Source organism: Neolamprologus brichardi, chromosome 16, assembly GCF_056152115.1.
Source record: "Neolamprologus brichardi isolate AB-2024 chromosome 16, ASM5615211v1, whole genome shotgun sequence".
Classification (NCBI taxonomy): domain Eukaryota; kingdom Metazoa; phylum Chordata; class Actinopteri; order Cichliformes; family Cichlidae; genus Neolamprologus; species Neolamprologus brichardi.
The window spans coordinates 6,249,461-6,269,246 of NC_142119.1; the positions used below are offsets into that span (position 1 = coordinate 6,249,461).

The 19,786-nt window shown below is 39.0% G+C and overlaps 2 protein-coding genes across 2 annotated transcripts in view; one reads left to right on the forward strand and one right to left on the reverse strand.

The window, feature by feature from the left end:
* Positions 1–1,776: 1,776 nt before the first annotated feature.
* acmsd (aminocarboxymuconate semialdehyde decarboxylase) lies at positions 1,777–7,504 on the reverse strand. Its single transcript, XM_006793670.3, has 10 exons — positions 7,369–7,504; positions 6,156–6,200; positions 4,231–4,327; positions 4,092–4,141; positions 3,665–3,901; positions 3,431–3,524; positions 3,167–3,262; positions 2,815–2,987; positions 2,499–2,597; positions 1,777–2,116 (listed from the first exon to the last, which is right to left on the reverse strand). The coding sequence occupies exons 1-10, from the start codon at positions 7,423–7,425 to the stop codon at positions 2,054–2,056; spliced, it is 1,011 nt and encodes a 336-aa protein (XP_006793733.2). The 5' UTR covers positions 7,426–7,504; the 3' UTR covers positions 1,777–2,053.
* A 722-nt stretch (positions 7,505–8,226) lies between these two features.
* tmem163a (transmembrane protein 163a) overlaps positions 8,227–19,786 on the forward strand; it is a 60,260-nt gene continuing 48,700 nt past the window's right edge. Inside the window, exons 1-2 of the mRNA XM_087829987.1 lie at positions 8,227–8,779; positions 16,299–16,418. Of these exons, the coding sequence (XP_087686113.1) occupies positions 8,578–8,779; positions 16,299–16,418 (322 nt within the window). The 5' untranslated portion in view covers positions 8,227–8,577. The remainder of the gene's footprint in view (positions 8,780–16,298; positions 16,419–19,786) is intronic.

Genomic DNA, 19,786 nt, shown 5'->3' on the forward strand with positions numbered 1-19,786 from the left:
TTTTGTATCAACAAGTTGATTTCCAAAGAGTTATTAGCTGCAGTGCAATGCAGTGTGTCCTTATAAACAATGAGGAAACTGGACAAGTAACAAACAAAAGAAGTCGCAGGCCGAAAACCCCTATCTGTATTATGTCCAGTGTTGGGCAAGTTACTTTGAAAAAGTAATTAATTATAGTTACTAGTTACCTCTTCAAAAAAGTAACTGAGTTAGTAACTGAGTTACAAGATTCTAAAAGTAATTAATTACTTGAAAAGTAACTATTGCGTTACTTTAAAAAAAAAAAAAAAGTTTAACCCTCTGGGGTCCAGGGTATAATTGGCCATTTTTAACTACTTTTGATTTTCCCTCCACATTTTACCTTTAAAAACTATTTACTTTGCCTTATTTGGTATCATTCTTTTCAGCACAACCTCACGTGTCTGAATTTACAGTCATGTTTTCATTTTGACATACTCTATTAACACAATTGACCTAAAATCCGACAAAAAACATAAAATCTGAGTAGAAAAAGTTATATTTTTTACTATAACAACCACAAACATGTTTAATGAGTCATATTTCATAACTTTAAATGCAAATATAAATTGTCAATTTTAAAATCATAAGCACAAGTTTTGCAAACAACAAAGTTATTTGCAGCCATTTACCTTTTACCCTTTTTAAATAACCATTTCAAACTATTTACAGAACAATCAGCTGTTCTGCATTCAATAAGATGTCACACAAATTATTTGTGCCACTCCAAATATTTCTGTCCACGATAAAGGAGAACATCACAGCCTGATACCTGCAGGTCTGACAGCAGCAAGTGTATCACTCCTGTTTCTACCTGGAGACAGCAGTCGCCTCATTGTTCTGACACACAACACAAAACTATCCACAACACTACACACTAACTACACAAGACAACACCTAACTACACACTGCAAACACACTAAACGTCACAAATCTCTCACATCTCAAAACTTGCTCTCTCTCTTTTTCTGCTGTCTTTATCTCTCTCTCTCTCTCGCTCGCTGTCACTCCTAAAACTTCCCCCTCTTCCTAAACAACTAAATGTCATGCTGCCAATTTTTTGATTGGTTGACATTTTTCACCAAAACAACGGGCTGTTTTTTGTTTTGTTTTTTAAATTTTTTGCTCATAAGCAGAGAGTGCTTGCTAGCGCTGTCCTTAGACAGTAAACATGACAAAACTATTGAGGAAAAAACGCTGCGTATATATTGTTTATCATGACTCTGGTTTTACGTGGCCTATCAACACGATTTAAAAACTGGTATATATCACCTTGTTGCTTTGTCTTTAAGTGGTCATGTGATTGGCTTGCCTCAACTACTTTATTCTTCCTCAGTCAAACAGCAGCACTCATACGATTGTTTTGCCCCTTAGCTCCAGGTGTTGTGCCAAAAAGTGATGGTCGGACAGAAAGTGATTGCTGCCCGCGGGAGATTACTTACAGCTACTTCCGTGCAACTGATATAAGATGCGGTAAGCTGAGGACAGCTTCAACCATCTGTTTGTTGAAAAATAGTAACGCGACCGCACTGCATTTTCTTGTTAGTAATGGTAACAGCGTTGTAACAATAGGAATAGTAATTAGTTAGATTACTCGTAACTGAAAAAAGTAACGCCGTTAGTTGTAACACGTTATTCCCATCACTGATTATGTCCATGTCAGCAAAGACCCGAGAGATGAATCTGTCCAAAGCTATTTTACTATAAGAAAGAAGAATACTGCTTCAAAACATATTAACATTTTTATTTAGAGCATGGACAAACCTGTTACATTTACAACATTACAATTACTATACCGTAATTACTCTAAAATTTGTGCAGGACTAACTTAGAGTGATAACATTACATCTTTACATTCTGAAAATAGCAACATCAGCTGTCTCCTCTATGAGTACAGTGCTTACCTTCTGATGATAAACATGAATAACAATGTTCCATAATTAGAATCTTTAAAAAAAAATCATTCAAACACAAATATTTGCAAAAAAAAAAATCCTTTGTACTTAATGACCATTGGTGGTATTTCAGTATCATGTTACATAAAAAGCTCCCGTTTCAGTCCTAAGAATTCTAGTGCGTTTCCAGCAAGCAGTTTATCCTGTAACACAAAAGAGAGAGTCATTATTTTGAAGATATTAAAAAAAAATCTGTCATTAAAATCTACAAAACAACTGTAATGCCAAGTATATCATATTTGATACATGAGTTTTTGGGGGGCCTCTATATCATCAGTGTGATTTGTTTTTTAAATCTAAAGAAAAATACACACACACACAAATTAAAACACATATATTTGTTAAATTTGTTTTAGGGTTTTTTTTGGTTTTGTTTTCTTTGTTAAGTGTTCAATAAACATGGTTCAGGATTTACATGATGTACAATGGCTGGCTTTCCTTTCTTTCCATGTGTGGTAGAGTCCACCACGATGACAAACCCTTTCTCCTGTGCTGCTTAAGTAAACGAGAAGAAAATAATGCTACCTTTAGTGTATCATCAAACACATCCATCGACTCGATGAGTGATCCTGGCTGTAGCTCACCAAGTGGGAATGGATAATCTGTTCCCAGCATCACTTTATCCTGGAACAGGAAAATGTGAACTTAGCACATGAAGATTTGGTGAAAGCAGGAATAACTCCATCCTGAAAACATCAGTGTTTCCACACATCAGCATACACTCTCACAGTCCACATTCTCTGTGTTTAGTCAGTACTCTTCAGTGTGTTTTGAATCAATCCTCTCTCGCCACCAAAGAGGCGTGACTCGTGGAATGAATGAGTGTTGGACACCAGCTCACTTTTCCAATAATGTCAATGAGCAGCTTCAGGGAGGCGGGATCGTGAACCAGGGAGTCGGTGTAAAAAGAACCGAGGTATTTCCGTGGACTGACATCGTTGTCAGCTGCGCAAAGGTCAGGGCGGACTTTGTGGCCGTGTTCAATTCTGCCAACAGTGAATGGGAAAGAGCCACCTGGATACACGTGAACACAGGCACTAAACGTCAAATATCAACACACAGGAGCTTATTTCATCTTAAAGGAAGAACATAAAGGAAGAATACATTGAAAATTTGGCTGCCTAGTGTTTTTTATATACTGCTGTGATATTAATAGTAAACTAAATGATAAGCATGGTGTTATCTTTTTATACCTCCATGAGCAAAGCAGACTTTCAGTTTTGGAAATCTCTCAAAGATACCACCAAATATCATCGAGCAAATGGCCACGGTTGTCTCAGATGGCATACCTAAGGAAAGAAAAACATTTAAAAACATATAAACATTAATATTTTTCCATCACAATGCACTAAATAGCACATAAAAGCTGGCTTGTTTTAATATTAGTGTTGTTTTTAGTTGGCGAGACCAGATGTAATAGTCAGTATGTCCTGTTCCCACTCCAGTATCCTCCTCACCCACTAGCCAGGGTAGCCAATACTTTGCCATCCTCCCATCTGTCTGCATGTCCCATGGGTGGACAAATATGGAACAGCCCAGCTCCTCTGCTTCCTGTAGTGTTTATCAGAATAAGAAATGAGTAAGAAATTAGGCCATAATTATAAAGAAAAATTATTGGAACCAATGTAGGCATAATTAAAAAACACTATCACAATAACCCCATGTTATCATGCAAGTGTGTAAAGTCTTACAGCATAGAAGGGATAGAGTTCAGAGGCATTGAGGTCCCAGTTGTTGATATGTGACCCAATCTGGACCCCAGGGAAGCCTAGCTCCTTCACACAGCGCCTCATCTCCATCACAGCTAAATCAGGGGCCTGCATGGGCAGTGTGCCCAGGCCCACAAACCTCTTGGGGTGGCTACGCACTGTCTTAGCCAAGTCGTCATTCAAAAGGACACAGAGATCGAGTGTGTCGTGAGGCTTAGCCTGCAATCAAAACACACGATGAATATACACAAATATATCTGTGAAGACTTCTCGATTGAAGAAGATCATTAAGCAGCTTGTAGTATTGCAAAGTTTAGTGGTAGGCACAACTCAGTTATCTGACACACAGTAGACACCACTTTGTCACACAGCTTTTGACCAAATCTGCAGTGACTGGCTGTGCATTTACCCAATAACTGAACATCACAGGAACGGTCGAAAGGGCCTGCAGTGTGACACCTGCAGGCCGTGAAAAGAAATGCTGCTTTTAGTCACTGATTAAAGGATGAAACTACCAAACTTTGTGTCATTTGTGTCTGTGCATGTACCGTGTTTATCCATGTCCTTTATGCGAGCATTTGGATCCCAGCAGTTTTCCTGTATTACCCGGAAAACCTTCCCATCCTTTATCATCTTTGCTTCACCCTAAAACACAACATTAAGACCACTATCAGCTCTAGTTTCTTTTAATATCTTTGGATTGTCTTTGAACAGATTTTCTTTGTGTTATTGGTCAGTTACAACCTTACTTTTGAAAAGCTGGGATGCTGTGAGACTTGCAAATAACAGACTGCAATGATCCCAGAAACATAATCACATAAAATATGTGCATCTTAGACAGGAAGACTTTCTCAGAAGTCTACAAGTAGAATAATGTTCCTCAACAATAAATTCCAACGACTTAAATATTTAATCATCTTTAGTGCAAAATATCAGCAGGATTCAGAGAATCTGGACAAAACTAAAAAATCAGTGCTAATGTCACTGATGTTCGGACCCTCGGGTGGCACTGCATTAAAAACAGGGGCGATTCTGTCATGGAAATCAATGCATGTGATTTGGGCTTAGGAACACTTCTAGCCACTGTGTCATCCACAAATGCAAGTTGAAGCTCTATGATACAAAGAAGAAGCCATATGTGAACATCAGCCAAAAAGGTCTTGTCCTCATTCATTTAATATAGACTGAGGCAATATGGAAAACTGTTCTGCGGTTGGATTAGTTTAAATTTGAAATTCCTTTCGGAAAAAATGGCCTTTTCCTCCTCTGGACTAATAAGGAGAGGGACCATCCAGTTGGTTTTCAACACCCACTTAAAGCACCTGCATCTCTGATGGTACGGGGGTGCATTAGTTCCTGTGGCAGTGGCAGCTTACACATCTGGAAAGATACCATCAATACTGAAAGCTATATACAGGTTTTAGGTGAACATATATATCCTCCTATTGATATGACGTCTTTAATCTGGGAAGTCGCTGCATATGTCAGCATGACAACGCCAAACTGCATACTGTGTCTATTCCAACAGCATGGCTTTGTAGTAGAAGAGTCCTGAACTGCCCTACCTGTAGTCCAGACCTTCACCAGCTGAAAATATTTTGCACATGAAATCAAAATCTAAAAAGAAGACCCAGCTAGAATCCTCCACCAGACAAGAATGGGACAACACTCCTCTTCCAAAAGTCCAGCGGCTCCCAGACATTTACGGACCAAATAAAGACGGGACGCTTCACAGTGGAGAAGATGGCCCCATCTCCCCTTTCTTAACATTTTTGAGATGTGTTGCTGCCATCAAATTCAAAATGAATGGCATGTGTTCCTAGTTTAAGCAGTTGATATGTTTTCTATGCTCTGCTGTAAATCAAATATGGGTTTATGAGATTTTCAAATCACTGCGTTCTGTTTTTTATATACATTTCATGCTGTGGCCCAGCTTTTTTGAAATTAGGTTTGTGTTAGGTTAGGTTTTAAAGCACATGTTGTAACTTTTACATTTGCTAACAAAACTGAGCCACATGATGGCAGCAGACAGTTGATATTACTGCAAATGTTCTGGGTGACTCTTAGAGGCCTGGACTCCTCTAAGATGTTTAGTACGAAACACACAAGCACAAGTTCATTGCTTATCCAAGTTTAGGCATTAATTCTGAAGAATGGACTGTTCATTGTCAAGTATACTTTGCTGTTACTAAAATGCTCCGCCCATGTTTGGGGCTAAAAGTTGCAAAGCTGCTCTGTATCGGGCTGCGTTACGGCTGTTTGAACCGAATCACTTGACTGATGCTGTATCACCTCGCTGGGTTCTGCAGCTGCTCACATAGCCAGGACCAGCCTGGCAGGTCTGCGGGGTGGGTGCAGTCGCCAGCTGGGATGAATCTGCTGTGTGTTCAACAAAGTAGTGCAGTGCATAAGTGCTCCTGCACCTGCACCCTGTCTGTAGCTGCATAGGAAAGCAGAGGAAATAGTGACTTACCTCGCAGTGATGGTGAAGCTGGACAAACCCATCATAGCCATACCTCTGAAACACATAAAAAATACAAGTTTTACAAACCCAGAGTTTAAAAACATCACATATAAATATCAGCCATATATTTGATTGCATATTTGTTGTTTCATTCTGATAGAAAATGTTGATTTTGTTATCACATCTGTGAGGGTTTGGTCATCAACCTACAGGACTGGCCACTCCAGTGCCCTGAATACCTAAAAGATATTGCCTTTTGAGCATGCTGACACTTTTTGCATACAAATGAAGCTGCAGATGAGCTACGTGAGCAATACAGCAGAAAAGCCCCTTTTCATATCCATGCAGATCAGCTGTACTGTGTACTTGGATAATGCCACTGAGGAGCTTCTGTTTTTCCAGTTGCAAGATGGGTTTTACACCCGTGTTTGATGTGTGGATCTGTGGCCTCAAAAAACTGTTTCAGTGAAAGGTTGCTTTAAATAAAATGTCATCATGCCAGTTTAACTGTGGACTTGATCTCAAGTTCAAATAATGTTGTGCTTAGGGCCCTTTAACCAACTCCAGCCAACGTAAATTTTTAAATATCAGATTCTTTGCAAAAGATTCTTCAGTTTTCAGTTTTATTTGTCATATGCAAGTTAGCACAGGGTCAACATTGCAATGAAATGTGGTTGACAAGCAGCAGTCACTCAGCATATAGCAGCATCTTATAGACATGATGTTTCATAGAGGAAGACATATTTGCAATAAAACATATGGTGTAGAGAATGCCACATGATTTAATGATTTGCCTTGTATTAAGTTTTGTTTTTTATGTAGGAGATCTTGCGGGAAGACTCAGGCTTTAGCTCATGTCTTCTGTTCAGCTTTAAATGTGGGAAATGATTAGCCAGGCAGTGACAAAGACATAAGGGCAGGAACAGATAAACCAAGTCCAAGGTCTATTGATTAAAGTTTAACCATCCATAGAGGACAGATTTATGCAGTGGACTTTTAATCTCCCTGCTGACAAGCCAGCTGAAAAGTCTATATATTTAACGTTAGTAGCATTTAATAGCCCCAGTTCAAGCTCCATCTGCCAGGGAAGTGACACAAAGATGTTTTTCTCAAACCCACTGACCCACTTCAGGTGAGATCTCATCTACAGACTGTGGGTTTATTTAACACTCGAGCTCCGTGACATTAAAAGTCAAATCATCTTGTCTGTGACAGTTCCTACCTGCTTCAGGTCGGGCCACTCCTTTGGTAAAATATGATTGTGAATATCAACCTTCATCCTTATGATTATTATTCACGGAAAACGTAAAGGTCTGCTGGCCGAGGTATCCTGGGAAAAACTGTGGGCACATTCACTCCCCACCCTCAGCCTGAAACCAATGACCGACAGGTCTGCTGCTGGGACATTTATTGCCCAATCTTTGAAACAAACAGAAAACCAGAGCAGAGGCTGTAAACCTGCTCCTTTAACTGTCTGCCTTCGTTACACTGATCCTGAATTTTGCACTCATGGCTTTAATTGATTATTTTGGTTTCACATCATGGCTGCAGCTTATTTCTGTGGCTAGCCTGCACAGTTTGAAATGTACTGAAACCACCTTCATTAGCCAACTTTATTTAATTGCTTGCACATATCGCTGCTCGAGGATGCCACCTGGTGGCTGATTAAGGTTGGTCAACCTGCCAGGGTTCAAGATCCAAAACTGGTTATTGTCAATATGCAAGCATATCGAATTTAGGGCAATAATCCCTCACACGATACAAAAACCTTTAATAACATAAACATACTGGCACAAATATAAGTAGAAAACAAAATGGTTAAATACAATTTACTAACGTGCATTAAGGCCATCTGTGGCAGCAGGGTAATGTTAAGTTGCTCGGTAGCTTATTGAATGCCTGTGTAAAGGTTTGGGCTTTGGGCTACAGGTCTCCTGTGCGTATAAATCACAGCAAACTCAAAGAGAAAGTGTAAAAATGCTTGGCTAACTCAGGGCAGATGTCACTGGATGTACTGATTCTGAATTAAGAGCTGAATTATGGGAGGAGGAGAGAAAGAGGAAGGGGAGGAGGGGGAAAACTTGAAGGTACCGCCTTCTTGATTCACAGCAGATCTCTGCAATTTATCGCTTTGTCGCATCTAACCCTAAACTGTGTCTAAGTGGCTCAGCCAGCAGGGTGTTTGCACTGATCCTACAGTGCTCACTTCTCTCAGAGGGAGTTGCTTCGCTGCTGATGCTACGAAGATAAATCCGTTATCTCCCATCTTGTCTTATCGCCATCTCTTCTCTCTCCCCTCTGCGCAACTGAGTCGACACCGGTGGCATATTGGACACGCTGGATGGCTGCTGCACTTATCGAACCGGTGTGAATCTTTTTTCCATCATCATCATCTTCCTCTGAGACTGAAAGCAAAACAACCGCAGTAAGAATGACAGACCAGGTGACTCAAGAGTCCTACCCCGTCCCAGACCCGACTGTTGTGGATCCCTGCCCGGCAACGGTGCGGAACGGCCAGTGCGCCCCGGATGGCTTCACCAACCACAATCACCAGCAAGCCAAAACCCCCACGGAGCCTGAGTCATTCACCGTGGGCCAGGAGATGAAAATCACAGACACGGTGGAGGGAGAAGGTAACTTGACACACCTATGGCAGGTTTGGGGATGCATTGTGAAAGTTATGGATGCTCATGTGCGTGTGTGCGTGTGTGTGTGTGCCCTGTGGGGATGGGATGGTTATTTTTACTCATGTGAGATATTTTTAGTCTGCTCCTTGAATAATAAATGACAACCACTCATCAGCAGGATTCGTACCAGACCAAATGATCAAATTCAAAGTGAAGTTTAAAGCTTTAACACTTCAGCTCTTAGACTCATTCATTCATTTGCAGACATTGGCCCACATTGCATTTGGAAAAAGTTGCCTTTTTTAAAAGACATGCAACTAGAGGCTGGTTGTTTATATGTTTCACAAACCCTCCAGTGTGCCTTTGCATTTGCTTAATCACTTTAAAAACTCTCCAGAGAATTAAAAAACAAATAATAAACTTATTGCCTGTAATTGAGACTCCCATTAAATATAAAGAATGTTTATTGGATCTGCTGACATACTGATTAAATACTGTTTCTCCCAGTAGTCTTGCAATGTGATCAAGCATGTCTGCAATAATAATGAACTGCTGAAATGTTTTAATGTTCTGATGGATTATTTCTAAGAGCTGAAATCCATGTCTGGGATCTCACTGAATGATGAGACAAGACTGATACTCCAGCTTGGAATAGCTTTTAGGATACACGTCAGGTGGCAGAAGAACAAACTGGAACTACAGACACCTTTAACATTGTGTGTATTAAAAATATTATTTGTCGTCAGTTAAATTCACTTTTTTTTAATAGAAAACTGACCAAAAAAGCTGAACAATCTTCCCAATGTCTTTGCCTCTAGTTTTTTTATTTTTAATGGAAATTTTAAGGTTTTGGTTACAAGACTCTTGTTTTTAGTCATTGTTAAAAGGAACAGTGGCTTCCTGCTTGGAATGGAAAAAGAACAGCAGTCGTCTGTGTCTAGTGTCATTGTTGTCAACCTTAACCTCCATCCTGTGCAGACTCGATGGCTGTGCAACCACATCATTAAACTGCTGTCCCTTTGATTATAACTGGAGCCATTAGAGGGCGCTGTTACAATGAACCCAAACAGCAGGTTTTAGATTCTTGCTAAAACGGACCATAAATTTGTGGGGATATGTTTACAATGCCGTGGTACCGCTCATGATAACAAACAAGGCGATATAAATTAAAGTAATTACTTTAGCAATATTAGCAATATTAAAAATCTGTAAGGAGAGAAAAAAGAGGACACTTCATATAAAAAAAAAACAAAGAAACGAGTGAAACAGATGCATGGTGGTTTAAGCACTGCTGCTGTACATCATGCACACACATTTCATTCAGTATTTTTCACTTTCACAGCCTCTCTTTCACCCCCCTCCCCCAGTCTTTTTGTTTTCACACTTCTGATTTGCATAAATGATAAATGTATCCTGTAACAATGCTGTCTATATATCTATCTTACTAATGAAGATATACACATGACATGGTGCACATATTGATGACCAATGATAGTAAGGCTTACAGCAGGGTTACAAAAGGTTAGGAGCCGTTTTGTCACACCCCTCTCAGGAGTATCTCTCTTGTATTTCCTCATGTATGTGTTCATATGGGAGATGTTTGAGCTGTGTGGCTGATGTTCATCATTTTTAGAAGAGAAAGGTGTGAAGGAGTTGAGCATTGAGAGAGAGACGTGCGCAAATGCGCACAAGCTTGTGTGTGAGTCAGAGTACGAGGAGATGTTGAGCACATGCCTCCTGTCTGATCCCCCAGCTGGAGATCATGTGAGCAGTGATTTACCATGCTGTCCCACTTCCCCCTCAGTCTCTCTCTCTCTCTCTCTCTCACACACACACACACACACACACACACACACACACACACTGTGGGCTGCTATTTCAGCTGTCAAACACCAATTACTGTGATATTTTGTAGCAAATGATAAAAAAATGTTATGAGCTAAATAAAGTATTAGAGCTATAAATGTCTCATTAAGGGTTCTCACTGTTATGCAGCCATGTGATTCAGTCGCAAAATGATGCAAATAAAAATACAATTAAAAAGACTTGAGGGTAAAAGAGTAAACTGAGTTTACTCAGTCTTAACTAACCAGTTAAGGTTTTAACTGAGTTTACTTTTTCCACTGTTTTACTCTTTCTCTTTAATTCAAGTATTGAAAAAACACCAGTTTCAACTTTAAATAACCAAACATCATTCACAGAGCTACTAAAGAGCATTTCTTACTATTTTAAGTTTTGCAACGTTAGTTACAATTTTACAAATGCCATAAATCCAATGTTCATAGATGGTTTACAAACCAATTATTAACTGATTAGCAGATATTATTATTATTATATTATTATTATTATTATTATTATTATTATTATTATTATTATTATTATTATTATTATATTATCTTTTAACTGATAGTAAACAATAAAAAAAACACATGTCATTTTTATTTGTCATTTATAAAACAGTGTATTACTTAGTAAGATTTTGCACTGAAGTATATACAGAGCCGGTGACTCTGTTATGGGTAATTTTGCCCCCCTTTTTAAAGTCACTTAAAATCAATACAAGTTATTCCTAATTATCGTGTCTATCTCAAGCTGATACATTTCAACTCAAACTCAAGAGAGGGGTCTAGTGGGTAGTCTAGAGGCAGCTCAGCACTTGACTAAGACACTTCATGTTGGAGCAATTTATGATCATTTTGAGTGCTCTAATAGAATGGAAAGGCACTATACAATATCCATAGAAAATCACTCTTTGCACCTTGTTTACAGCACATTCAGCTCAGGTTGTAAGAAAAGTTTCTTCAGAACAAATATAAAATAAAATAGGCCATATAGCATGATTCATTGATATTGTAGCATTTAGCTGGTCTTTTATAACTGTTGATGTTTGGTTTAAAGTCATTTTAATGGATCTTTGTCCCAATAATATTACACAGAAATCACAGTTTGCTCTGATGGCAGTCGTCCAGATGATTTCCATCTCCCTTTTTGCACAGCCCATGTGACTCTTCTGGTTTTCTTTGAGCTTTTTCCTTAAAAAACAAAATCTGTTGCAGCTAGAGCAAAAGATTAGTTACGATACGAGTCACGGGATAATTGTTTTTCTGCGTCACAGTGTTACCAAAAAAGGTGGAGTTTTGCTGTTTTCCCCTTCGTGGTGACAAATTTATATTTTGTAATTTATACTTTGTAATAACACAAAGACAAGTTTGACGCTGATCAGTAACTTATTGTTGTGAGATCCATAAAAGATATCAAACACTTAATAAATCAAGTTTAAGTCCTCATAAACTAATTACATGCAGACTGGGTTTTTTTTTCTGTCTTGATTAAAGATATTGGAGCTACAATGTATCTTTTGAAAGACAGTTTTACAATCTTTATATCTATTAGGGTCCAAACTGCTTTTGTATAGTCTGGACCAAGTTTGAAACTAAACCAAAGCTTTATTTGGAACAGTTGGTAGCTTTCACGGGTGGGAATCTGGTGAGGGATTATATCTGTGTTGCTGTATGGTCTATCTGACTTGTCTCCTTCTGTCTGCACCCATGTAAGACTAACAGTCTTAGGTGGCAGCAAGAAAGCCTGTGCGCAGGGTGAGCTGGAGACTCACAAAACAAAAGAGGTCTCATTTAAAAAAGGAAGTCAAATAAAAGTAATGGACTTAATTTGATTCGACGTCACGGCATCGGTGGCGAAAGAGTCACTTAGCGACTCTGAAATGTGGTTGTAACAAAGACTGCTGAGCAACAAGCTTCTCTGAAAACATGATGCTGTTGTGGAAACTGAAGGGAAATTTGACAGTCTGTTGGATGTACTCAGGGTATGTGCGGCGTGATGTATTCTGTGAATCTGAAGGAATCCAATTAAGCGCCTTGACTGTTGTTGTGATTTGGTGCTACATAAATAAAATGGAATTGAGTTGAATTCATTAAAACATGGACAGATTGACAGTAAATGACATTTGGTGTTCTTCTACACATCCTCTCTTCCTCACCTCAACCTGTCACAGCAGATGGCCCCGCCCCTCCCTGAGCCTGGTTCTGCTGAAAGTTTCTTCCTGTTGAAAGGGAGTTTTTCGTTCCTACTGTAACCAATTTTTATTTCAACTTTCATTTTATTTTATTTATACAGCACCGAATCACAACAACAGTCGCCTCAAGGTGCTGTTGTAAGATAGACCCTACAATAATACATACGGAGAAAAACCCAACAATTATATGACCCCTATGAGCAAGCACTTTGGTGACAGTGGGAAGGAGAGGTCTAGTAACACATAGTGAGTGAGAAAGGTGACTGAAGAAGAAACACCCAGTGCATCATGGGAGTCCCCCAGCAGCCTACGTCTATTGCAGCATAACTAAGGGAGGATTCAGGGTCACCTGGTCCAGCCCTAACTATATGCTTTAGCAAAAAGGAAAGTTTGAAGCCTAATCTTAAAAGTAGAGATAGTGTCTGTCTCCTGAATCCAAACTGGAAGCTGGTTCCACAGAAGAGGGGCCTGAAAACTGAAGGCTCTCCCTCCCATTCTACTTTTAAATACTCTAGGAACAACAAGTAGGCCTGCAGAGCGGGAGCGAAGTGCTCTAATAGGGTGATATGGTACTACAAGGTCATTAAGATAAGATGGGGCCTGATTATTTAAGACTTGTATGTGAGGAGCAGGATTTTGAATTCAATTCTGGATTTCACCAAAGCGCTTGCTCAGAGGTGGTTGTCTGACCGCATTAATGTTCATCATTCTTTCAAAGATGATTTTTTTTTATCTTTGAGCCCCAACATAGCTCTCCTCTTTCTCTAATTTGGCACCACTGAAGACAAGTTCAGCCATCAGGCGCGTCCTTTAGTAAAACCACTTTCACTTTATGAAACGATCATATGACTTGTCAGCTTTTTATCAGCAGATTTTCCCTCCTCTGTGACGCAGTTCTGTGTTGCCACTTAATGGGAGCTTGTAACCACTGTAACCTTTAGATTGGAGTTGAGCAGAAGAATAAAGGCTCAGCTCCAATAAAGGCTAAACACAGAGCTGTGTTACTGCGTGGGAAAAACATACATTTTTCTTAATATCTCATGATGAGCATGGCACAGTGCCTCACTGTAAAAAAACAAACAAAAACATGTGCTTTCAGTAATAACTAAGAATATGAACAATTTATGCATAAACTATCATTTAATGAAGATTTTAAAGCAAATCTCAAAAGCTGATTTCAAGTTGCATTCCAAACATTTGGCTCAGGGAGTTCAGAGGTTGACAGTTACTCGTTTTTCCCTTTATTAATTTCTATTCTCAACTTGTTTTTGTGATGACTGTGACAGTCCCCAGGACACATTTCAGGAAAAAAAGAAAAAAGAAAACAGCCTTACAATCGCTTTTGGATGTAAAAGTTCAGACTTATAAATAATGCATGACTTTGCAGAGCCATCCTCACATTTCATGACAATGAAAACGCTTCAGGCAGTCCTGAATCTGGGCTGTTTAGTCTGTGACTTCAGGCGAGGACGTCTCACACCACAGCAGGGCTGAATTTCATGTGAATGTCTAGACCAAGAGTTATTCTCTTTTTCTTTAACACCACATCTCTGTAGTTTGTGGGCTGCCTGATAAATCCGTCCAATAAAGCTGTAAAATATCACAGTTTGATTTATTTAAAATACATGAATTATTTATTCAATTTCTATGAAACTAATAAATACTAAAGCTAACAAATACCGCTACAATATTTTAGTTTAGTTAGTTTTTTCAAATTAAGAAAATTGTCTCAGTAAGTTTACATTTTTTTCACAAGTGTAGTTGTTGTTTTCATGTCTAAATTTAGTTTTAGTTTAGTTTTAGTTATTTACAATAACACAATAACAATGATATTAACAGAGGTGTGGACTCGAGTCACATGACTTGGACTCGAGTCATTAATTTTATGACTTTAGACTTGACTTGAAAAAATGTTCTAAGACTGTGACTTGACTTGGACTTTTACACCAATGACCTGGGACTTTAACCGGTTTACTTGAAAAGACTTGATATTTCACCCCAAATCTAAAATTTAACACACATATAGAAAGTGTGCACCATTAATTCAATTCATTTATTCCAACCACACTCCGTACGTATGTGTGCGTGAGCTGTAGCAAAGCCAATCAAATTAGCCAGATTTTTTTAAGAAGAAAAAATAACACTCAAAAATGCTGCAAGGAGTTATTTTTGACTGACTTCATCTAACTTTGTGATGTCAACTAACTTTAATGTGTATGATATTTTTGTCATGCTATTTTAAAGCCGGTCCTACAAGCACATCCAAGAATAACATGCAGCTTATCTCAGAATTGTTGGTGAAAATTATTCTTGGAGCTAAGTTTAATTGAGCTGCATTTTATAGAGGTGCAATTTCACAATTTGTGTATATTTTCTAAGTTCACTATTTCGTCACGTGTTGAGAAAAACAGAGATTTAAAAATTACATGGTCTAATATTTACATTTAGCATATAACTGCAACATTCTTTTTTCATTTTTTTTTAAAGACTCGAAAGGACTCAAAATTCAAAATTTCAGACTTGTGACTTTACTCGGACTTTTAAACCAGTGACTTGAGACTTGACTCTGACTTGAGGATAAAGACTTGAGACTTACTTGAGACTTGCAAAACAATGACTTGGTCCCACCTCTGGATATTAACACTAAAAGTAAAGAGCTACTTTACTGCGTCCGTAAGCTTTGAATTTGTGAGTGCTGGTGGCGGAGTGATACGGGTGCTGTTGAGGTTCAAAAGAAAGGTGAATATCAGACACTGTTCAGGTGTTTCATACACGAGCTGCCGTTTACCGTTCAGTATGATTTGTGTTTCCAGATTATTCCATGAACCTTTAAGGCTCTCTTGGAAGGTGATAGAATGAGAAGACAATAATAATCACCCATGAAGACGTCTGCCGGGCCATTTGGAGTTGAGTCATTATAAATGGTGTTGCACTGAAACTTTTTAAATGGATCTTCACAGTGACCTTCCTTCACACCGAAGGAAATCTGAGATTCTTCTTATACAAGGATGCACTGGAAAAGTAGGGCACATCAGTGGTCCCAGGAGTTTTTTCCACCGGACACCCTTTTGAAAGTGTACCTGAAACAAAGCGGGTAGTTTTCTGGAAAACTCCAGCATATTGTGCTATAGCTGCTCTGTTTTATTCTTTTTTTCTACTGATCACAATAAACCTTTATTACATTGAGCGCTCTGTACTAAACACCCCGAGTCCAGTTATTTGCGCAAAACGTTGAATTAAACTATATTAGAATATCTTTCTTCTTCTCTGTGGGACTCAGAGACACATGATTGCCTTTAACCTTTTTTTTCTGTAGACTAAACTAATTACTCAGGGTAAAGAGAGTTGAACGCCTTTCTAAGTGTATTAATAACTCAGATTGCCACCTACTTTACCTTTGATCACAAAGTGTTTCATTAAATGAACCTTGCAAACCAGAGACAAAAAAAGAGAGAGTTGTCCTTGTAACAGAGTTTATGTGTCTGACTGCAGGTCTCCTGGAGAGCAGCATGCGCCTGAAGCCCCATGAAGCACAGAACTACAGGAAGAAGGCGCTCTGGGTGTCTTGGCTCTCCATCGTCGTCACTCTTATTCTGGCTGTGGCAGCTTTCAGTGAGACTTTGCTATTTTTTTTGCCATATTTAGCAACTATAGAGCTGTTTAGTTCTCACTTTACTGTCAAAACTCACATTAAAGTAAAAAAAACCCTCTCATAAGGAGTTGGAAAAGACTCAGGATTAAAATACTTCGTTGTATAATGTTAAAAAGGTTTTTTCTCTGGTTTAATTTATGACAAAGATCCCATTTAGCACTTTGGATTTAACCAAACCATACACCAAGGAGAAACGATGTGACTAACATACCAAGCCATAAAAAATGTGCTGATGAATGAACAGTGATTCCGTAGTTAAAGCGCTTAAACGCTATATTCATAGCATTTCTAAAAGCTTTCCCAGTTATAAAAGTGAAGAAAATTGAAGCTCAGCACATTTCACCTGCTACTTTTTTTAAATGGACATGAACAGATCACACATGTCTGGAGTGTATGACCACAAAGAGCGCGTCTGATACCTGTGCTGACATGATAAAGGTGCCGCTGGGAAAAGAAAATGATTGAATCTCAGAAATCGATTTTAAAAGCTACATTTTGCTGTTTGTTGCTGGTGTTTTGTAGCAGTTTATCCTCTTTTAAATTCAGAAATCCTGGTTTGTCTTTGTTGTTTGGTTCAACAAAGACTGATATTAATTCACCAGATGTGTTCTGTCAGCTGTTGTGTTGGAGAAATTCATAGCTATTGTATATAACACCACAGTTCAAGTGACGGAGCACTGAACACATTACTGCTCCAAAAAAACACATCAGGAGTTGCTGTGAAACTGCTTTAATTTTTAGCTACAGGCTTTGATCACCGTACAAACATTTGAGTTGTTGTTGTCTGTTGTTGTCTTTTTTATTGCTTCATGATTCATCAGTCAGTGTTAAATTTGTTTAATAGACAAACAAACAAACGATTTGTCTGAAATGAAAATGAGATGTTCACTCGTGGAGCTGATGTCCATAGAAAGTCTGGCTGTTTTGAAGCAAAATACAAAGAAATGAGGGTTGCTTGAGACTTTTTGCACAGTGCTGTAATTTATCACTATAAACCTTTTTGTTTACAAAAACAGAAGTGAGGATTCGGCATAAATAGACTATTATTCTGCAAGCTCGATGTAAACAGTTTCTTTATCATAGCTAGACTGCAGAGGTCTGTTTCTGCTGCACTTGTAGTAATTTCATAATCTCTGAATTACACGGCTTAAAACTAATTTGTCAGCATCAAATCGTGTAATAAAGTCTGACACAAGTTTACTTTTTCAAAATTCAGGTTTATCCTCGAAGCCTTTGTAAACGACATAATGTCTAACATGGAAGTAAATATAGTCTGAGAGCTGTAATAATTATTCCACTGTCTTCATGCCTCTTTAACTACTTGATTAACTCACACTCGGCAATTAAAACTCACTTCATCTGATTTGAACAAAAAGGCTTCTGCTTTTGGAAGCTCTTCACATTGCGTGCAACAGTTTCAACACAGTTTCTTGTCTTATGACTGACAGGATGTGTGAGGGCGCAGTCTGCAGTGACAAAGGGGATGTTGCTTTTTCATTCTGCTAAGATTCAAGTTGTGATGTGTCCCAACCTTTTCAAGTCTTTTGTCTTTTCAAGTAAATACTGATGAAGCACAAGCTCATTTTCCACATCAGGAGCTACATGTGTAGTTGGGGTTTGCAGTAGAGAGGAGAATTAGCACCTCCACTTTGGTAGAGGCTGGCTCGTCCACTCCAGTTTGGAGTGAGCTGGTGTCTTAAGTGAATAAGCCGCAGTGTTTTGCATTCTTGCTCATGAGTGTTGGACGAACAAAGTGGGTAACAGTTGGGCCAGGGCAGGGTCTGCAGTGATTAGCTAAAACAGTGAAGCCCAAAGGCAAAGCTGTGGCTTACTGGTAAAAATGTGCTTCGGTCCTTAGCTATGGATAATGATCCATTTAGCAAACAAAGTCTCCTTTTTTTGGGCTCACTTTAAAGATAATGTGAGATAAGATGGAGGAGACCTGAAGACACACTCACAAGACGCTGGACAGAATATTGGTGTTATGGCCAGCAGGTATCATCCCCAAAGAGGTGAAGGAGGTGGCAGGGGAGGAGGACGGTGTGGTCTGTCTTTTATGCAACATCCAGTTGTACGGGTTATTTTTGCTCTCGGATATTAGGATATTAAGGATAAGGATATTATAATACAGATATCAACTCGTAATTAAAACATTTTTAATTAGCTGATGAAATCTGGATACGAGTAGCACTTCTTCTTCAGACCCACAGTAATCAGCATTCAGTGCATTTAAAAAAAATTACAACCTCTATGTGTAAAAATAGACCAAGATGAGAAAAAATAAATATTATATTGTCAATGCTGGCATGAATTAATACAGCTCACAGAGTGAAGCTAGTGCAGGGATGAATGAGGAGAAAGAGGTGAAATGCAGAATGGTGTGTGTGTGTGTGACTCTCAGCACACAGAGAACAGAGACTTCAGCAGAAGAACAGGATGACCCACTAAAATATGAACTTCTAAACTGAGAGAGAGACAAAAACAAGAACAAGAGAGCAGAAGGTACCCAGATGTGTAGATTGCGCTTCCTTCCACGTCTCCTAAACGCAGCCCGAGAAGACAAGTCAGGGGAACTTGGTCAGAAAATTAAAGTATGAATGCACTGCCCTCCGTCTCCTCTCCTGCCACCTGCAGTAGAGGGAAGAGAGGCAGATGGATATGGACGAATGAATGAAGCTCTGGAAGGTACGATGGCGCCAGGGGATGAGGCAGGACCGGGCGTGATGAGTCCTGGCAGGCGGCGTCGGGGATTTAGTGGTTGCGATGGCTCAACTTTAAAGAATAAGCGTGTCGTTTCCTCCTGCTTGTGCCCTAGTTTCTCCCTCTTTCAGGTCCACCATCTTCCATTTTTTATGTTTTACATCTTGTCAACGTATTTCTTTACACTCTGCTTTGTTTACTTCATCTTTATGGGTTTTCTCAGCATATATCTCCCTCCTTACTCATTTTTTCCCTCTCTGTGATTTGCTGGCAAAGGCAAAAGATAGTTTGATTCTGTCACAATCAAAATATCTACTGTCATATAGCTTTTATGAGTTTTCCTGAAGTGGACATGTTTAAACAAAACTCCGTTTTTGGATCCTGTTTTTGCCAGCCTTTTAGCTTTTGCCCTTCTAGTTTTCCTTTTCCTCTTCTTCTCTGTCTTCAGCTCTCTCTGTGGAAATCTGCAATAATCCTATATCCTTCCGTGACCTTTAGCAGCACTTTAACATTTAGAAAGGAGAAGGGTTCACTGCAAGCCTCTTCTGCTTTACTTTCAATTGTATTGACTCTCGAATGTCTCGGTCATGATTGGCTGCTCTGGGTGAGCTTGCAACCTCTCTTGAGA

Coding starts and splice junctions, on each gene's coding strand:
- acmsd (XM_006793670.3), bottom strand. CDS start 7,425: ATGAAGGTTGATATTCACAATCATATTTTACCAAAGGAGTGGCCCGAC. Junction 3,902..4,091: donor CTGTGATGTTCAGTTATTGG/GTAAATGCACAG, acceptor TTTTGATTGCAG/GCTAAGCCTCACGACACACT. Junction 2,117..2,498: donor TGTTTGATGATACACTAAAG/GTAGCATTATTT, acceptor TTTGTGTTACAG/GATAAACTGCTTGCTGGAAA.